Here is an 18,777-nt window from a genome sequence, read left to right as displayed (position 1 = left end):
ACGGCAACGGCGCAGGACCAGTTCCGGTGGCGTCACTGCAACGGCCGGAAGTTGCTGCCGGAAGTGCCGGTCAGGAGGCGCCGCCGGGCAACATGTCCGACAACGAGGACAAGTGAGAGAGAGAGAGGGAGAGAGAGAGGGAGGGAGAGAGAGAGGGGGGCGGCCGAGGGCAGGCAAGCAGGCAGGGAGGGAGGGAAGGAAGGCGGGAAGGCGGCAGCGTGTGCCGCCTCGGGGCGGGTGGGGGCGGCCCGGCTACAGGTGCGACGCGTGTGTCTCTCCCGCAGCTTTGACGGGGATGACTTCGATGATGTGGAGGAGGATGAGGGCCTGGAGGACCTGGAGAACGCGGAGGAGGTGGGTGCCCTGTGTGCAGCCTGGCCGGGCGGCTACTGGGGCTGGGGAGGCCTCGGTGGCGGCTGAGCAGCGGCGCGGGTCTGTTTCCACCAGGAGGGACAGGAGAACGTGGAGATTCTGCCCTCGGGAGAGCGGCAGCAGGCAAACCAGAAGCGCATCACGACCCCCTACATGACCAAGTACGAGCGAGCCAGAGTCCTGGGCACTCGTGCCCTGCAGATAGCGTGAGTATTGCCCGCTGTGCCCCAGCATTGCTGCAGCTGTGCCTCCCTTTACACTGATTAGTGCTTCCCTCTTCCCTTAAAAGCTCCCGGGTCTTCTGAATGCTTTGCATGACTGCTGAGCTTGTGTGTCACCTCCTGGTCAGCCTGAACCGACTCTATTGCACCTGAAGTCTGTGTGTCTCTCCTTGCCTGAAACTGTGCTACTTGTGCATAAAGAGGGAGCTTTTAGTAGCCACAATGAGTTTTTCTAGATCACAGACAAAATTATTAGGAAATGGGACAAGACAGTTCTGGTTTCTGTCTTTCCTAAGAGAGCCACCATGGATTTGAAGGTTCATAACTGGTTTGTGAAAGGTAATGTTGAAGAGAGAGATGCTTCAAATCAGCTTCAGTTGATACCAGAGGGCTGTAGCAATTGGGAGTGAAGAAACCAACCTGAAATTCATTCTAAATTCAGTTGCACTGTGGGAAGCTATAAGTTTTTAAAAGTATTTGCAATAATAAGGCCTTATTTTTGCTAGACAATAACATTTGGAACTTACTTTAAGTGCTGTCAAGGCTGGCTGCTCTTAATCCATTTGCCTTTTTGGACTTGTTTTAATAATAAATATTAAAAAGTATTGTGCTTTTTGAAAAACTCCCTTCTGAGAGAGATTGTTAGACAGTGGCAAGGGTTTGAGTCTCATTTTGGTTAAATCCATTTTCATAATGAGGCTTCTCTTGTGCATCATTTAGAAGCTCACAGGCAGGCAAGCTGTTCTTTGCACAGCCTGTGAAGATGTTTTGTGCGTGTTGTTTCAGCTGGTGAGAGACAAGAAAAATGGGGGTGATGAGAGGGGCCCATGCCAGGCCTCTGATCCAAAACATTCTGGTTCTGCCTCACTTGCATCTTCTATTTCCAGTGCTGAAGCCAGGCCAGCAGCAGCTCCCATGGCCTCACCCACACACAGTGTGAGCTTTCTGTGCCAGCACTGTCCACTGGGTGGGTGTAGTCACAATCCTTGGCAAAATGCTGAATTCTTTTTTCTGAGAGGTAAAATGCTCTGGTAATCTAGCCCCTCTCTTCCCCTGATCAAGGCCTGGAAGCTGTGAGCAAGTCAGAAGGTAGGAGATGTGTTGGAGTTTTAGGAGGCCTGCTCATTTTACAGCAGTTGCACCCTGCATTTCATTGGATTAATGTAGAACCATTCTTTTTTGCATGTTTAAGTACAGCAGAGGGTGACCAGGAGAGTGTGGATGTGACCAGTCCTTGAGCACCAGCTGGTTAGCAGAGCCCTAGGGATGGGACAAGAAGAGCATTGAAGTAAAAGTTTGGTCTGTAACCATCTGGGGGAATTTTCTTCTTGAAGTGCACAACAGAGCAAATCAGTTTTGCCAGGGTGGTGTCCCACCCTCCTGCTTTACTGGCTGTTGCAGAGGTGACACAGGTAAGCAGGTGCTGAGCTCTTCCCCCTCTGTGTGTTTGCTCAAGTGGCTGTTGATGTTTTTCCTAGGATGTGTGCCCCTGTGATGGTGGAGCTGGAAGGAGAGACAGACCCCTTGCTCATTGCCATGAAAGAACTCAAGTAAGTCACAGATTTTGTACTGATTTCCCTAAAGCCAGCAGCCCCCTCCTCATCCCAGCATTTAGCAGTTTGTTCTAACACAGCCTTGTTTTCCCTCAATAACACTGAGCACTACAGTTGCCTTTTCCTTTTCTCGCCTTGGAGTTTCTCCATAGCTGCTCTCTCCCAAACTAATTGCTCCTGCAAATGCTGATGATTAGGACTGCTCTGGACCTCTTCTACTTCTCATTCCCAGTATTCTTTGTTTCTACGATGGGATCCTAAGGTCCTCATCTTTCAGAAATTGATTTAATTCCCCAAATGGAATTGTTTCAAAGCAGCCATCTGAACACACCTCTGTTCAAATGAAGTGCTGGCAAAAATTAAAATAAGGGTCAGGCAGGTAAGAATTTGTTTCCTGCACCCTTGCATGCTTGGCTTCTTGTGCTTTCCCCTGCTTACAGAAAGGTAAATCCTTTCTGACAGCAGCAGAGGCAGCTTTTGGATGAGCACTTGCAGACCCACCTTTCCACAGCAGAGCTCCCTGCTGTCCCTGCACAGTCCAGGTCACATGCAGATATCCTTCAAGCAGCTGGACTCTATTACTGATTAAGTCCCTGTCCTTGAACAAAATTGTCCCCCTACTTCCCCGGTTTCTCAGTGCACAGAAGCTGCTCTTGCAGATTTTTTATCTGTGACAGCTGCCCTTGCCATTGCTGAAAGCTATTTAGGGGATATTCCTGTCAGATCTCCAGGCTCAGACTGAATTGCTTCTGGTCACTGCCTGTGTGTGAGCTCTGGAAAGTAAGTCAGAGTGGTGTGTCCTGTTCCGTGCCAAAATTCAGTTGTAGTTCTTGGCGTCGGGGAGTTACTTTACTACTGGAAAAACAACCTCCCTGAATGTAAAGAAGTTGTGTTACTTTTCAAGTCTGATACAGTTAAAACCTGATGCCCTGGCTAGATTCCAGACTGTCTGATTATGCTTTGCTGACTTCAGTCTACTTTCATGGAGGTAAATTGTATTCAGCATTTTCTTGCTCTCTATTCAGAAGCACTGTGAGCAGGTGCTGTGCTCCACCCCAGCTGTAACAGGTTTTGGTACCTGAATAGTCACTGTTGCACGTATCCTTCTTAAAATGTAACTGATGCTCTCAGGGTGCAAATTTCTCTGTAAATACCAGTTTGCCCTGGAAGTTCTCAGAATTCTGCCACCTTTTTAGTGTCGTGTGGGGAAAAACCTTCTGTCAAACAAAGAGTGGATTTGTTCTTCAAGTCCCTTGATTTATATTTTCCCCCTATATCAGGGTTAGGTGCTTGGTGATGTCTCTTAGTGGGTTCAGACCACCAGGCTCAATTCCTGCAGGAGCATCAGAGGTCTGAGGGTTCTTTGATGTTTGTAGTCTGAGGGTGTTGAGTGCTTTGCATCTACAAATGAGGAAAGGTTGTTGGGACTTAACTACATAATATCAAATCACTGGTGCTGCCCTCAGTTAAATCTGATTGAAGCTGCCAAGCCCCTCACTTCCATGGCCTACTGAAGTGATACAGCAAAGATTCTGACATTTCTGTTCATCTGTCTCTTCCCTTCAGAGCACGCAAGATCCCCATAATCATCCGTCGTTACCTTCCAGATGGGAGCTATGAAGACTGGGGTGTGGATGAGTTAATTATCACAGACTGATCAGATTCCAGCTGTTTGTTTTGATTTTGCATTTCCAGGGATGTTTCTTATTTTGGTTAGTGTTTGTGTAAATAAATTCTAGATCTCCCTATTTTAAATTAAATGTATTTGGGGTTTTTTGCCCTCTGATTTTCTCTTTGAGTCCTGTATGTCTGAGAGATTACTTTCTTAGCTGTCTCCACCAGTTTGGGTATTATTTTTTTCTCTGTGTGTCATGTACTGTATTAGCAAGATTATGGAGCCAAGTGCAATGCTGTTTTTTCAGCTTTCTTGCACTGTTGAAGGCCTCATCTTTTAGCTAGGCCGAAGTCTGCAGTAACTCCCTCCTCTAGCACTGCTCCTCCCTCATTACAGGACTGATACCCAATTAAACTCCTGCTGTACAGAAATGCTCTGGCAGGTACTTTGGCTTCAGAAAGACTCCAGCCTTCCACCACTGTCCCTTCTTAAAGAGGGAGTGCTGAGACACCTCCATTGCTTCCCCCTAGACAGTTGGGCCTTTGTGCCCTGAACAGGTTGCTGTGGAAACCCCCAATTTCCTCTTTGGCCAGTGCTGGCTGTGGGGCTTCTCAGGAGTATCGTAGAGCAGCTCTCATCAAGCCACCTATTGTTTCCCTGCTCCCTTGCTGCTTATCAGAAGTGGGGATCCCCTTTCAGTGGCACTGCCCCAGCCGGAAGCGCGGCCACCCCTCGCTGTCCCAGCAGCTCGGCAGGTGTGGGTTGTTGTTGTGCTTGCTCCTGGTGCAGCTGTTCTCTGACACAGTGGAACTGAGGTCCTGGGGATGGACAAGCCATCTCAGGACTGGTGATTCTTACAGTGGCACAACTGCAGCTAAATCCTAGAGTTCCTTTGATCTGTATTGTGGTGAAAGATCAGTCATCTGTCCCCTGCAGGTACCTGCACTCTCACCTCTGATGTGCTGGGAGGTAATGTGCTCAAGTCAAGAGTTGGGTGGATGCCTTACAGTCTGCAAAGGCTTCCAGCCAGCTGCAGGTTTTCATCAGTTCACCTAGTTTTTGTTTCTTGATCTGTGTACTTCAAGGTTCTTTCTCTGCATGTGGAAGATCTGAGCTTGGGCAGAACACACCAAATCTTTCTCAATTATCTTACTAAAAAGAACTGTCAGAGGTTTTGGTTTCTATTTTTAAAGAAGGAGGAAGGCACACCTCACCTATGGTTTCTGCCTTATATTTTTTTGTGGTCTGGTCCAGAAAGAATATTTCTGGTTAGTTTGTGTTAAAGCTTGTGCTTATATATTAAGCGATCATTCTCCATGCTGTATGTGTGGTCGGTGCCTGCACGTGAGCATCCATGTCACAAAGGGAGTTTATACCCACCTGCCTGGGAACTTGGCTCATGTAACAGCCATGAATGTCATTCTCTTACTGCTCCCTGTAAAAGCACCAGTCTGCCCTTCCTCTCTTGGTATGCACAGGAGGGGCTGGTTTTGGAGGCAATAATGCAAGAGCTGAATGGGTCCCTGGGTGAAATGACAGGTCAAAGGGGATGTGGAGATGTTTGCAGGTGCATGGAGGGGGTTGACTGTGAAGAACCCAAATGCTTCCTGGTCCAGGCCATCCTTCCCAAGAAAAGGTTAATTTGCAGCAGTGTGGCCTTCAGCCTTCTCCCCCCACCCTCCATGGAATCCTTTAATCACGTTGGTGCGGTGAAATTTCAGCCCTGAAATGGTGCCTTTGTGCAGTCGTTTTGGCGTCTGCCATGGAGCGCGGGGTCGTTTTCTTGTCCTTTTTTTTATTTTTTTTAAATGGCTTCTTTGTTCCCTGCCGGACTCCCCTCCCCAGCCTTGCATCTGTATCAGATACGATTAAAGGGATAGGGAAGGATGCCGGGCCAGCTCCTGCTAGGCTGCAGGAGGAGTGGTTAACCCCTCTGTTACCAGTGGTATTCTTTGTACTGTCTTACTTGCAACAACCCCCCTCTGTGAGAGGCAAATGGTTGAGGCAGAGCCCACTCACTTTCCTAATTTGCTTCTTGAAGAGCTGGAGTACTTATGTAAGATTAAGAACTTTCTTTTCCCACTCTTTTGTTCATCCAAGCTGTGTCACTTCTCTTTCCCACCCATGTGGTCAGCTGTCATATCTCTAATTCCACCATGGCTTCCCTTCCTCCCTACCTGTGCTTATTTGCTCAGCAGTGCCCTTCTGGGCTCTTCCCACAGTCTGTGATCTGAGGTATAGGTTTCTCCTCCTCTCCATGAATGGTCAGTCCTATTTTGCCTGGAACTCTTTAGCTGGCATCACTATTATTAGATTAATTAGGCCATCCTGCTGTGGATGCTCTTGGCCCTATACAGAACTATAGTGCTGTGCTTTTTAAAAAGCTTTGAACATTTCACAGTTCCTAGATGTTCTGCTTACTCTACTCGCCCATCAAGTGTTTATTGAACAGGAGGAACTCACTGCATCTGCTCACATGCACCAGCATTGAAGCCCTTTGGAATCAACTTGTAATTGTTGGGAGTGTCTGTGGTAAATGGGCTCCTACTGTTCTGCCTTGAGAGATGTTCTTAAGCAGAGTGATACCCGCTACACTTTTTCATTCCAGACAAGTTCAGATACCCTCCCAGGACCTGACTATATACAGAATATCTTCTTCAACAACTGAAGAAGTGTATACATGTGTTCTGGAATATACTCTGTGTGTATGAGTGTTTGTGTTTGGGTTCTTGCTTGTGGAAGGCAAGAGGGTGAGGGGTTGAGTTTTTACCAAGAAATTAATGGCTGCTTCCAAAATACACAAATTTGTGTATGTGGGGAAAGTTTTTTTGAAGGTGTGTCACCTGCTACCTGGTCATGAGGACCCAAGATGAGAAACCCCACATTTCTATCCTAGAGGACATTAGCAATCACACTAAAAAATTTTTGGGTGAGACAGATGCAAAATAGTGCTCTTGATTGCATCTGCTCTATCTCAGAGGAAGCAGTGTTAGTGCTTTTCTCATGGAAGAGATGGCTGCAGGTGAGGTGTAAACAGAGGGTGAGCCTCATCTCCATGAAGAGTCTGGCCAGCCAGTCAGAATTGTACCTGTGTCCTCTTCCTGAGAGGCAGAGGAAGGCTGTGCACAGGATCTGTGTGGTGGTGTGTGTGACCCATCATACATGTACTGGGGGAAAAAACAGGCTTGCAGGGAAGAGGTCAAAGAAACCCAGACATGTGAAAATGAAACTTATAAGTTTATTATTCCATATGTTTAATGCAAAGTTAATGGTGCTAGGATGGCACAGAGACTGAGGAAAGGGAGGTAGGGGAGGAAGGTGCTACTTGCATAAATAAGAGGACAGGGCTGGAAGAGATTACATGCGTACAGGGAGCAAACATTCTACATGATCTTTTCAAACACCACAAGGATAAGTCATCTGTAGCTAAGGGAGGCAGGAAGGGCATCTGACAGTCATATCAACAGAGGGATACAGCAGCACCCATCACAGTCCACATTTGGTTAAAGTCTCTTTCTAGACTAGCATATGCATTGGGAAGTCCCACAGCATGTCTCTGTAATCACCTGTCAGGAATCATCTTTTCCTGTGGCATTTTTTTGCCAGTTCACTCCCTGGCATGACAAACCACCCTAGTCCTGGAGGTGACAAAGGAGAAGCAAGCAGACTGTCCTCAGATGTTGGACTGAAAAAGAGGTTGATCTCTAAGACATGGTTGCTTCCAGTTTGAAACCCAAAGGCAAAGAAGATTACTTTGCACCTAAATAGGCTTCTTTCATCATCCAAGATTGGGTCTGTATCTACCTTGCATAAAGCCACAGGAGTATCTTTCCATTCTCAGCATAGATGGGAGGGAGGTGTTGGCTGATTGGGAGACATGATGGACGAATGAGTTCAGCCTGGGTTCGGAGTGGGAGCTCAGAGAGTACTGGAATCAACTCGAGGTGTTGGCAAGTGCATCGTAGCTTTCTTGGTGCCTCTTCATTTCATGCAGGCACTGTCAAATGTGGAAGAGCAAAGGCCAGGTTTGCTCAGAGGTCGTTTGGAGCTCTGAAGAGATCAGAAGAGACTGGGAGGCCAGAAATGCCAGACATAAATGAATGGTACAAAGTAATTTAAAAAAAGGAGGATTCACCCATAGCACCGTAATGATTCATTGGTCCTTCCCCACCTCTCCTCCGCCTTCATAGATGAACACGCGTCTGCACACAGGCTGTGATACAAGTAATGCTAAGGCTGGCCATCCTGTTCCCAAATCCCATGTACTGTTCAGGCAAGCCTTCAAACCTCCATGCTGGGAAGAGTGTGGGATTAAACAAAGACAGGAGGGTGGGGAGAGGTGGGGAGAAAAGCTAGGGTGCAGCTGTGGAAATTGGCAGGGAAGCAAGCGTAGGTTGGTCTTCCAAGGGGTTCAAGATTCATGCATGTGTGAATCTTAGGCAGGACTGCTGCACGAGGCTGATTGCAAGGAAGCCAGCCATGCCATCCTCCTTACTGCTCCTCCTGGGACATGTCCACTGAGGCTGAGCAGCCACCCAACACCTGCAGCAGGTGACAAAATGTTGGCCATTGTGGCCTGTTGGAAAAACTTGCAAACTCCCTGGAGCAGTGTGGGAGGAGAAGGAAAGGACAGTCTCTCTCATCGTACAGTCCAGGGTGTGCACAACAAAACCCACCACAGACCAGTCACTCCATGTCTAGAATCCTCCTCATCTAGAAGGCCAAAAAGGCATTGCAAGCCAGTCATGTGGCCTGTGTGAAATTGGTAAAGGGTGAAAGGACGACAAACCTTCCTCTAGGTGGGTGTGCCAGCGAGAGCTGGGATCAAGAAAGGCACTTCTGTATGCTTGGTGGGTTCTGGTGGCTGGATGGCACTGAGTGACCTTGGAGTTCGGAGGCTCTTCTGCCTGTGCTGATTCTTCGGAGCCTTTCCGTCGCTGCTTCGGTCACTGTTCCCCATTCCCTATGGTCTGGAGAGAGTTGTGTACACGGGCTGTTCCCAATGTGTGGGGCTATGGGACTGTGGCACGGAGGGTGCAGGGTCAGAGATGGCAGTGTAAAGGGGACGTTGGGAAGGTCCCATATAGGAGAAGGCAGAGTAGAGGCCGGAGGCTTGGGTGGAATGGCTGTAGTAGGGTCCCGAGGGCTGGTGGTCCGGGTAGTCAAACTGTGGCCTGGAGATGGAGGGGAAGGCCGAGCCGTAGTGGGGCAGACTCAGGGATGTGTAAGCAATCTGGGAAGTGGAGGGCTGGTCAGTGTAATGGCTTCCAGGGGTGGACCCCTCCGTTTTCACCTGAGCCTTTGAGTCCACCACCGATGAGGTGGCAGTGGACAAGGAGACTCCGTGCTGCTTGGAGATCCAGGCAGAGTGTCCGCTGGCCGCAGCCAGGGCGCTCCCGAGGCCGTAGCCAGCAGCAGCCGCTGCTGCATAGCCCCCGACATGGCCTGGGTGGCCGGCGTGTCCGTTGGGCGGCAGGTACTGATCGAATTCATTGACATCAAAGGTCTCCATGTTGGACATCACCTCATGGCTGATCTCCCCAATGTCCACATTTCCAAAGTCGATGTGTGGCTTTCCCCCTTCCCCCAGAGAACGCCCTTCTCGTTTGGAATCGGCTTTGCCTGCCTGCATCTCGGTCTTAGGGGTGGTAGGAGGTGTGGGGGGCCCATGGCTCTGACCTGCAATGTGAAGGATATTTTGAAAAGGAAAAAGAGAGAAGAGGTGAGTTACAGCTTTATGACTTGCTCTGTACACAACCCATCTCTGTTCTTCCCAGTATGCCAGCAGCTGTCTAGCTGGAGGCTTTCGTGGAGGTAAAAAGAAATAGATGAAACCAAATCTCTTTGTATCATTTTGTGGAAAAAAAGGGAGGATGTAACGATACCTTGCCTGACCAGAGAAATGCAAGTGCCTCTGAAACTCAGGCATGTCCCTGTACTGCTGACACCAGCAGTCTGCTGGGTCGAGAGTAAGTTGTGAGCCCCATCACTAAGGCTTTCACCACGATGACTTATCTTTTTTGAGCCTCTGGCTTGGCTGTAGTCTGTCAAGAGATTCACTGAGACCCAAGACTCACCTGAGGAGTGTTCTGGATGACCGTCGGACATGGGCGACCCTTCGCCGGGATGCCTGTGATCCAGGTGGGCATTCTTGTAGTGGGCCTGGATGGCAGCAGCCCCACCAGCCTCCCCTTCTACCTGTCCTTCACCCTCACCCTGTGTGGCCTTGCCATTTTTCCGCCGGCGGGGCTGGTACTTGTAATCGGGATGGTCCTTCTTGTGCTGCATCCTCAGCCGCTCCGCCTCTTCAATAAAGGGCCGCTTGTCGCTTTCGTTCAGTAACCTGCAGAGACCAAGGTGGGAAAGAAGAGAAGAGGGAAAGAGTGGGGTAGGCCCCTCAGAAAAAAACACCTATGCTCAATATTGTGGGACAGGGTGTGTAAATCCAAATGCCAGGATATTGCCCCATGGAGGGTATTCCCCAAAACAATAGGAAGATCTTGGAGTGTTTCCATGGAGACAGCAATGCTTTCCTTCTTCTCCTTAGACATTAAGCCCTGCTACTGGTTGGTGCCGGTGCTGGGTCCCCCTTCCCCACTTGTGTGATTCTTCTCATCTCAGTAAGTTCAATTTACCCTCTCTTCCACTGCCAAAAGGCGAAGTGCAGCCTTTTGTAGCTGTGTTAAATAAGGGTGGATGAGCTGCTTTTAAAAACTTCGGGCAAATTAAGGGCAGTTGCAATTGTCCTTTGGACAAAGGTATTGTACTACCTGTAGTGCTGCCTGCCCTATGTCTCTTGCTCTTCCCCAGACTGTATTTGTTAACCTCCCCCCTTCTATAGGCTTTGATCCTAGTTTGAGGCTGCATGGAGCACCAATAGGAGCAATTGATATCCCACTCCTTCCTGGTCAAACCACCACAGCTCCACAGGAACCATGTAAAGCTACCTTTAGTAATTTTGCAATATTCTAAAAGGGAATTTGGAAGTTTGGAAAGGGCTAGAAACCTTAGCAGAAAGAAAATTTGGAAGGGCTAGAAACTATATTCTATTATTCCTGGAGCTCCTGCTCACCTCAGACATAGATAATGCAAAAGGCTGAAGCACAAAGGACCAGCCTTCCTTGAACTTGGCCAAGCAGTTGAAAAAATTTAGCTGCTGTTTTGCTAGCTTTGTAGAAGTAGATGAGCCTTGGTTTCTGGATGAAAGGCACTGCAGAAATGTAAGCTCCTTGTCTGTATTCCTGCCAGATCATGGGCTGCTCTAGTTAAGGCTCTCTGAGGAAATGGTGAAATGCACAGGCAGGATGCCTCAGAGCACTTGAAGATAAGATCAAACTCATTGCTCAAGCCTTTTGCAGCATTTCAGCTGGTAGCACTTCAATTTCATATTATGATTTTCCTCCTCATATTCTTGTGACTCAAGTTCATCCTGCCTTCAATCAAAACCCAGGGCTGTCAGAAGGGACCAGTCTTCTCATGACTGGGAACTCATAACAGCCTTACGGATGGCAGGGCTCACAAAGAGCCAAAAAAAAAATTATGCTACGTCCCCACCTTTTTCTCCCCAGCAAAAGAACTACATGGGGATGGGACTGTGCCAGCACCTTGCCACCCCTGAAGCCCTTAGCACTAAAATGTGACCAATTCTGTTTAGCTGTAGGTTCTGGGCAAGATATAAAGGCCTGAACTGACCTGAAAAACTCAAGATCAAGTGGAGGTATGGCTGAAGGAATACACAGGTAAATCTGGTGGCAATCACATTGGTCACCAGCAAGTAATGGGTTGGTCCCTAAACACCCTTTTCCCCCCTGCTCCTTGTGCATTGCCTCGGCTGGTAGGTGGAAGGTGGGTGACATGGTGCTGACCTGGGTTCACTCCAGTCAGCCTGAGCAGGTTGTGGCCACACACCACATTCCTCCACTGCCTTAATCCTGGAGATTAAAGCAACTGAACCACCATGAATCCAGCACCAGCTTTCCTGTCTCCCTCCCGCCACTGTATACCACGCTCACAAGTCCCAGAGAGTTCTAATCCCTCAGCCTGTGCTGCTCCAGACAGCCCTCTAAGGGTCAGCCCTCATAGGCCTTGTGGACTGGGGGCAACTTTACCTTGGCAAAATCTTCATCTTTATAGAATGTGGGATATGGAGAATAGAAGCAAAACCTGCAAAGCTCAGCCTCTGAGATCTGTCTTGTGAATCATGGAGCCATTGGAGCTACACAGGTGTAAGATCCCTGCCCTCTGGGCTATGCTGAAGTGCCTCACCTCCTCTCCCCTTGAGAGCAGCCCGTGGGTAGTGCCACCAACAGGACAGAGGCAAGTCCACTCCCCACATCTTCTCTTCTCTCCAAGGCTGCCTGCTCCCTCCTCCCTGCCACTGGGATCAGAATTCAAATCAGCTTTAGCAAAGTGAAACTGGTGCGAGCAGGCAAAGGCCAGGAGATTTGGGGGGATTTGGATTTCACTTGCTTCCTGCCCTCCCCCTCCTGCCCCCCACGCTCTCCAGGCCATAATGCAAAGGAATCTCGCACGAGCAGAGAAGTTACGGATCACAGAGCAAAGCCCTTCATGGGGCTTATCCAAGCCCGACACCAAATGCTCACCCCTGAGTCAAGGGGAGAGTGGCAAGCACCCAGCCCCGCACTCTTGGAGGAGAAAGGAGGGCTAAAACCTTCCTGCTTGCCTCTCAGAGCCTCTCCTTCTGCCCCCTGGCATGGCACTGCTCCGTGTGCCGGGCGCCTGGCTCAGCAGCCAGAGGCCTGACCCTGGCTGGGGCTCAGCTGCCAATGGGTCAGTGCGGTGATGGGCTTGGGCACTGGGGCTGATGCAAGATGAGAGCTGGCTGGGAGCAGAAAGCAGCTGTCCTACACATCCATGGCCCTTTTTGTGGGCATGAACCAATTCCCTGCGTGTTGCCACCCTCATGCAAAGATCCCTCCATCGGGGCCCTTTGCTCCTCCCTACCAAGCCTTCCTTCCCTTCTTCCTGTGCCTCCCTTGTTTTCAGCCCTGGAGGTGGTGCTGGCATTTTGGCTGGGAGTCATGCTGACATTTTCAGCAGCCAGCCTCCATTTGAGAGCTGCTCCCTGTCCCACCCTGGGAAGGGAAAGCATTCAAGGACAGATTTCATGACCGTCAAGCACAAAAATTCTCCCTTCTTTTTTAATATGTCCCATTTGTTGTCTGCACCCATCACACACCCTAATGGATACAGACTGGGGGAGGTGGATCGGGCCATAAGCCCCCTGGCACTGTGTTTGGGGTCAGGCAGGTAAAGTGGCCATCAGAGCATATCCTGCAGCCCCTTCCAATGAGGACTGGTGCTTGTGGAGGACATGGCAGTGCAAATTCTGGGCTTAAAAATAAATCCTGCACTGTTGCATCCTATTCTGCAGGTGCCTCTCAAGATTTCCATCCTCTTCCATCCCCACCCAGTGCCGTTTGCTGGAGATGTGTTTGTTTTAATGATGGTCTGCAGGGAGTCCCTCTGGTCACCAGCCTTTGCCTCTAACCCATCCTTTATCTGTATAAGCTCAGAACAGCCAACATTTTCCCAAGTAACGAGCTATGGCAGTAGGGTTCCAGTGGCCACCTTTGCAAGGACATTCATCAAAAGTTTGAGGCTAAGCCATGCAGAAAAATCCTGTCTGCTTGCAGCTGTACCCATGTGTAGGAGCTATACTTTGGGGACAGTGGAGATAAGCTAGTGGGAACCTCAGCAGAAGAAGCCCAGCCGTACCATGGCTGGAAGGCATGGGCTACTATCCTGGTAACATTTGGGCCACCTCCCCTGGAGTTTTGTGGTTGATATTTCTCCCCAGCCTCACAGAAATACACACATATATGGCCAGAGATTGACTGTAGCCATAACCCAGCTTGCTGCATTGTGTGATCTCCGTAGGGGCTGGCACAGCTTGGAGATCCTCAGCATGCACGAGGAGAGGAGACGTTCAAGAGAAGCACCCAGGTGGCAAACTCAGCAGCTTACAACAACCCCAGGCCTGACCCTGTAAGCTTCTCATCTGAGCAATGCTTCCTGCCTGTGTTGTGCCCTTAGAAACACACAGGGACCTTGACCATTGTCTGGCAGCAGTGGCCTGCTGCTCTGGGTGCCATGTGGCCAGCAGCGGGAGCCATGTCCTGGAAGCAGGAAGGCATTTGGGTGTGTGACTGTGGCTGTGGGCTGGGGGCTCCCTCTCCCTGCGCTCTGAATGCAATTCCTGGGGAGGTTTCACTGCTCTGCTATATTTTCAAGGAAAATACAGTGCCTGGTGAGAGACATCCTTGCTCTAAAATCTGGCAACATTTTGCAGTAAAGGAATGATATCTTGAAATCAACATTTTGGGAACAAAAAGAGTAGGTCCCCCCCACACACCCCTTTTCAACACAGCTTTACAATCCAGAGGCTGGCAGCAGAGTCCCAGGTGAAAGCAAGTGCTGTGGTAAAGGGAAAGTAGAGGAGATCCAAGCAGGAAAGATCAGATGAGACATTCACAATCAATGCTCTGCCTTTGACTTCCCAAGGAAATCCCTTTGCTGGGGTTACATTAGACACTCAGGAGTCACAGTAAACAGGCTAACATAGCAGAGGGAGAATCTAATGCCCAAGGGTTCGTTCCTTGCGAGCTAGGCTGTTTGAAGCTAGGAATGAATAGCTGCTTCAGAGAGGGTGTTTTGAAGCTTCTGCTTCAAAAAATGTGCCTTGGCTCACCCAAAACTGAGGGCTTTCTCTATGAAAGATGTCAGGATGTGAGAATGAGAGGGCTGTTTGCATGAGCCTTGGTTTGCCTTGATTGGCGTGAGGCAGGGGACTGTGCTGGGGACTTGTGGCAGAAAGTAACAGGTTGGTGGGGTTATCAGCAGAGAGCGTCCGACGGGAAGGGTGCGGCACAGCCAGCCTGACACGTTTGGCTTTGGCACAACGGCTCTCTGCACACCCCTGGGCTGGCTGTACTCGATGAGAGCAGCCTATGGATCTGCTGCAGGAAGAAGGCGAGGCTACTCAAAGGACCCAGGATCTGCACAAAGTGAAAATAGCTGCTCAAACTGGCGGTGCCAAAGAACAAGTGTATGTGTGCTAGTGAGAAGGGAAGGCATCTCTCTGCAAAGGAAGATGGGGTTTGTTTGAGCCAGCATATTCCAAGAGAGCCTGCTAAGGCTGGAACTCTTGCAGGTCTCTTCCTCTCTGCTAAGCCTCAACCCCTATTTCTACCTGTGTCTCTCCTTGTCCATCTTACTGCACCTGCATGGCCTGCCAAAAGTGGGACCGTCCTAGGAAGGATGGGTGTCAGGCTCTGACTGCCTGTCTCCTCTCCCCTGACCTTCCTCCTCAGCTGTAAATCCCTCTGCTTTGTGGCACTGCCCGAAAAAGAAACCCTGTTGGTGCTGGGATCTGAGTTCAGACAGGCTTGAGGCAGCCACCTGTGACTTAGCTCTTAAGTCTTGAGCTCAGCCAGTTTACTGCTGCTGCACAACTGAGCCCTACAGGGAGGGTGAGCCAAGAAAACAAGATCTCCCCAGGCAGTCAGGCAGGGAGGATCAGAATGAGAGTGTCCTCATCAGAAACAATAGGGAAAATTAGTAGGAAACAAATGGAAAGGGCTGCTGCTCAGGGCAGAGGTGAGCTCTGCTGAGGAAACCTTCCCCACATCCAACCACCACTCTTGCTCCAGTCAACAACTGCACCTCCTGTGAGGGGGCTCACTGTACAGAAGTCCCCTCGAGGGACACCCCTTCCATCCTTCCACATGACCACACAGTCCTCTAGAGGACACCTGCAGACCTCAGCCCTCCCACCCCACATTCACCGCTCTCCCTTACCTCCAGAGCTTCCCCAAGGTCTTACTGAGCTCGGCGTTGTGCAGGTGCGGGTACTGGTCAGCCAGTTTCCTCCGGGCAGCCTGTGCCCACACCATGAAGGCATTCATGGGCCTCTTGACGTGGGGTTTGCTCTTGTTACTTCCATTGACCCGGACCGGCATGGGAACCAGGGTCCAGTCGTAGCCACTCAGCACCTGGCTGACTGCCTCACGGATGCACACCGGGAACTTGTCATCGTCCGCCTCCGAGTCCTGCTGCTCCTTCTTCACCTTCCCCATCTCACCATTCCCAGAGCCAGTGAGGTGCGGGGAGTTGTCTGATGCCATGGAGGGCCCTGGGGAGAGGCAGTGGTGGTCTTCAGAGCCCACTGGGCTCATCTCCACCTCCGAAAGGTCTTGGTCGTCAGCCATTGTTGCTCTCAAGCTTTCCCTCTTCCTTCTTGCTGTCCTTCTTCTCACTGGGGAGAGAAGGGAGGAAGACAAAAACAAAGGAAAGAAAGGAAAAAAAGGGGAAAAGAGAGAAAGTGAGAAGCAACCACCAAATCTGAAAGGGACTCCAAAGTCCCTGAAGAACTGACCACGAGACAGGGGCTGCTCAATTAAAGTGCACGCAACGCAATTGCTGTGCACACCACAGAACCCGTGATCAGTGGGGGTGGGGATGGGTCGGGGCCCCTGATTAATTGGGATATTGCTCCCTATCTCTGCAATCGTGTGGAGCTGGCATGTGGGGAAGGACCTGCAGCAAGAGGTATAATGAAAGTTGAGGACCTGAAAGAGGAGAGACATGCACCATTCTGCCTGGGCACAGCATCCCACAGAGGAGTGGAATGTGGAAGAGACCCACCAAACTTGGAGGGAAAGCGCCTCTTTATTTCAAAGACATACAGTGAAATGTCTGGAGGGAGGCACGGGAGGGGAAGCACCAGCAGTCTGTCTATAATCCAGAAGGGACTGATACCCCAGGTGCCAGGGAGCCTGAGCGGGTGGCACCGCCATGCAGAGAACAAGCCCAGGCCCCGGCTCCACACCCAGAGACACCGATCCCAGCTGTGAGAAAGTGCTTCTGTGGGGACAGCTCTTCCCTCACTCTCCTCTCACTGCTGATAATCCAAAGGCTTAAAATACATCTACGCTCCATCCACACACACCCTCCAGTATATGTGTGTATGCATATGCATGCTCACAGTCATGTATCTGCATCTGTATCTGTATCTTACCTGTATCTGTATCTGTAACTATCCAGACAAAAACACAACCAAATTTAACTTTGAGACAAGTCATAACTTTGGGTTGCCTGTCCCACACACTCTGCCTTTCTCTTTCCGTCTGCAGTCACCTCTAAAAGTCCCTGCTGCTGTGCAGCAGTTCCCCCCTAAGAAAAAAAAAACACTGTAAAAATAAAGGCCTCTCTATCCTCCCCATCTAGAAATTAAAGAAAAAAAGTAGAAGAAGAAAGAAATTTAAAAAAAAAAAAGTGATGGAAAAGCATGCCTCTGGCTTAACTGGAAAAAAAAAAAAAAAGCCAGTGCATAGCAAGAGCTGCTGTCCCTCTAGTTTCAGAGGGAAACACACTCTTGTTTGGAAAAATGAAGAAAGTAAGAGAAAGTAGAGGGGAAAAAAGCACGAACGAAAGCCTGCACGTGTGAAAGTGAGCTCAGGTAGGAAAACTTACATTGCTGGCCGGTGTGCCGGGCAAATCCTGCAGGGCTGTGATCCCAATAGCCCCCCTGCTCTCTCTCCAGCCCCAGCGGTGTCGGGGCGCGCAGCACGGGGAGGCTCTCAAGCGAGTGCCATTCCTGGAGGGAGGCTTGGTTTTTACTAATACCCCGGCTGGATGTCTCTAGCTGGCTTTGCTGCTTAGCACCGGGGGAGGGAAGGGCGGAAGGTGGAGCCAAGCACTCCTCAGAGCCAGAGTACGGTCGGCCAGGGACGGCGGGGAGGGGACACAGGCCGCCCCCCACCCCACCTCTGCCACCAGTACATTCCCTGTTTTCCATGGTGCCAGCTTCTTCATGGGAATTGTTGGCATTGCTGCTCTCAGTGGCATGGCCACCCCAGAGTTGGTGCTGGAGGATTCAACCCTGGCAGGTTGGGGTGGTGGGATGCTGGAAGGGGTGTGGGTGGTTTGGGGAGAAGGGTGTGCATCCTCAGGATGGGGGTCCCTCTCCTTCTCCCTGATATCATGGTTACTCCTGAAGGATCTAGCACTCCCCATGTGCTAAATGAGTCCCTAGTCCTCATCACAGAGTCGCATGAGGATTCCTCTATGCTGAAACAAGTTGTCCTGGGACCCTGGGGTCAAGGCACTGTGAAAAGGTGTACAGATACAGATACAGAGCTGTATCTGCAAGGTAGGGAAGGGGATGCAGGGGATCAGAGGTGTTCTGAGGGTGGAGAACATCAGGTCCAGGGAAAATTCCATGCTGCTGGACAGTGGATACCAGTTTGAGCTTTCTTAAAATTTTTTTTACTCTAGGGGTGGGCTCCGTGGGATCTTGCCAAGATAAGCAGGCTCTGCTTCCTCCAGCAAGCTGAGCTGCTCCTATAGGCAAACCTGGTCTCACAAGGAAAGTGGGATTTCCTAATGAGAAGGACTCTCACACTCACCCTCATTCTTGCTGCTTGTGCACTGGGACATGTAATAGATCTCAGCTCTCAATGGTTTAGAATGTTCTCCCTCACATCTTCGTTTTCCGACTCACTTTCCTTCCCACATGCCTCTGGTTGTTGGTTTCTTTAATTTATTTTGTTACCAGGGCTCATATAGACCAACACCAACTCTGTAACCATGAAAAGTCACCCACAAAATTTCTGATGATCTCCTATGGTGGCAATGAGATAAATGAGCTCCTGCCCCAGCTCCCTGCTGCAGACCCAACCTAAAGACATTTCAGTGCTAAGTCAGAAAATACAAAGAGATTAATGCCTATGACCCAGGCAAACAGCTTGGAGGGATTTCAAGAACATTTTCAACTCCTATAACAGATATTCGCTCTCCAGAAGCTTTGTGTTAGAAAGACCCAGAAAACCATTGGCTGGCACCACAGGAACTGGAACCACTGGAACTATGAGGTGCCACAGGAAAACCCTGCAAACTGTCTGACAGCTTAGGGCTGTTTCCCTGCATGCCTGGTGTTGCCTGGAGTAAATAAAGCACTGAAACCATAGGGGGCTGCAGGGAAAACCTCACTAAA

At 50.0% G+C, this 18,777-nt stretch overlaps 2 protein-coding genes across 2 annotated transcripts; one reads left to right on the top strand and one right to left on the bottom strand.

The window, feature by feature from the left end:
* The first annotated feature begins 9 nt into the window (after positions 1-9).
* On the top strand, positions 10-3,937 carry POLR2F (RNA polymerase II, I and III subunit F). Its single transcript, XM_064702427.1, has 5 exons — positions 10-112; positions 285-354; positions 448-578; positions 2,072-2,143; positions 3,713-3,937. Exons 1-5 carry the CDS (start codon positions 93-95, stop codon positions 3,801-3,803), a joined length of 384 nt encoding a protein of 127 aa, XP_064558497.1. The 5' UTR covers positions 10-92; the 3' UTR covers positions 3,804-3,937.
* Positions 3,938-6,979: 3,042 nt separating this feature from the next.
* SOX10 (SRY-box transcription factor 10) lies at positions 6,980-17,425 on the bottom strand. Its single transcript, XM_064702425.1, has 4 exons — positions 17,256-17,425; positions 15,582-16,038; positions 9,839-10,104; positions 6,980-9,440 (listed from the first exon to the last, which is right to left on the bottom strand). The coding sequence occupies exons 2-4, from the start codon at positions 15,989-15,991 to the stop codon at positions 8,725-8,727; spliced, it is 1,392 nt and encodes a 463-aa protein (XP_064558495.1). The 5' UTR covers positions 15,992-16,038; positions 17,256-17,425; the 3' UTR covers positions 6,980-8,724.
* Positions 17,426-18,777: the final 1,352 nt, after the last annotated feature.

The sequence above is a fragment of the Zonotrichia leucophrys genome, chromosome 1A (assembly GCF_028769735.1).
Source record: "Zonotrichia leucophrys gambelii isolate GWCS_2022_RI chromosome 1A, RI_Zleu_2.0, whole genome shotgun sequence".
NCBI classification, from domain to species: domain Eukaryota; kingdom Metazoa; phylum Chordata; class Aves; order Passeriformes; family Passerellidae; genus Zonotrichia; species Zonotrichia leucophrys.
This window is presented reverse-complemented; position numbering and strand designations above follow the sequence as displayed.

Bases quoted from the DNA above. Each gene is read 5' to 3' on its own strand.
- POLR2F (XM_064702427.1), top strand. From the start codon at position 93: ATGTCCGACAACGAGGACAA. The intron at 355-447 runs GTGGGTGCCCTG...TGTTTCCACCAG, and splicing joins ACCTGGAGAACGCGGAGGAG to GAGGGACAGGAGAACGTGGA. The intron at 2,144-3,712 runs GTAAGTCACAGA...TCTTCCCTTCAG, and splicing joins ATTGCCATGAAAGAACTCAA to AGCACGCAAGATCCCCATAA.
- SOX10 (XM_064702425.1), bottom strand. From the start codon at position 15,991: ATGGCTGACGACCAAGACCTTTCGGAGGTGGAGATGAGCCCAGTGGGC. The intron at 10,105-15,581 runs GTAAGGGAGAGC...TGGTCTCTGCAG, and splicing joins ACCTTGGGGAAGCTCTGGAG to GTTACTGAACGAAAGCGACA. The intron at 9,441-9,838 runs GTGAGTCTTGGG...TTCACATTGCAG, and splicing joins TCATCCAGAACACTCCTCAG to GTCAGAGCCATGGGCCCCCC.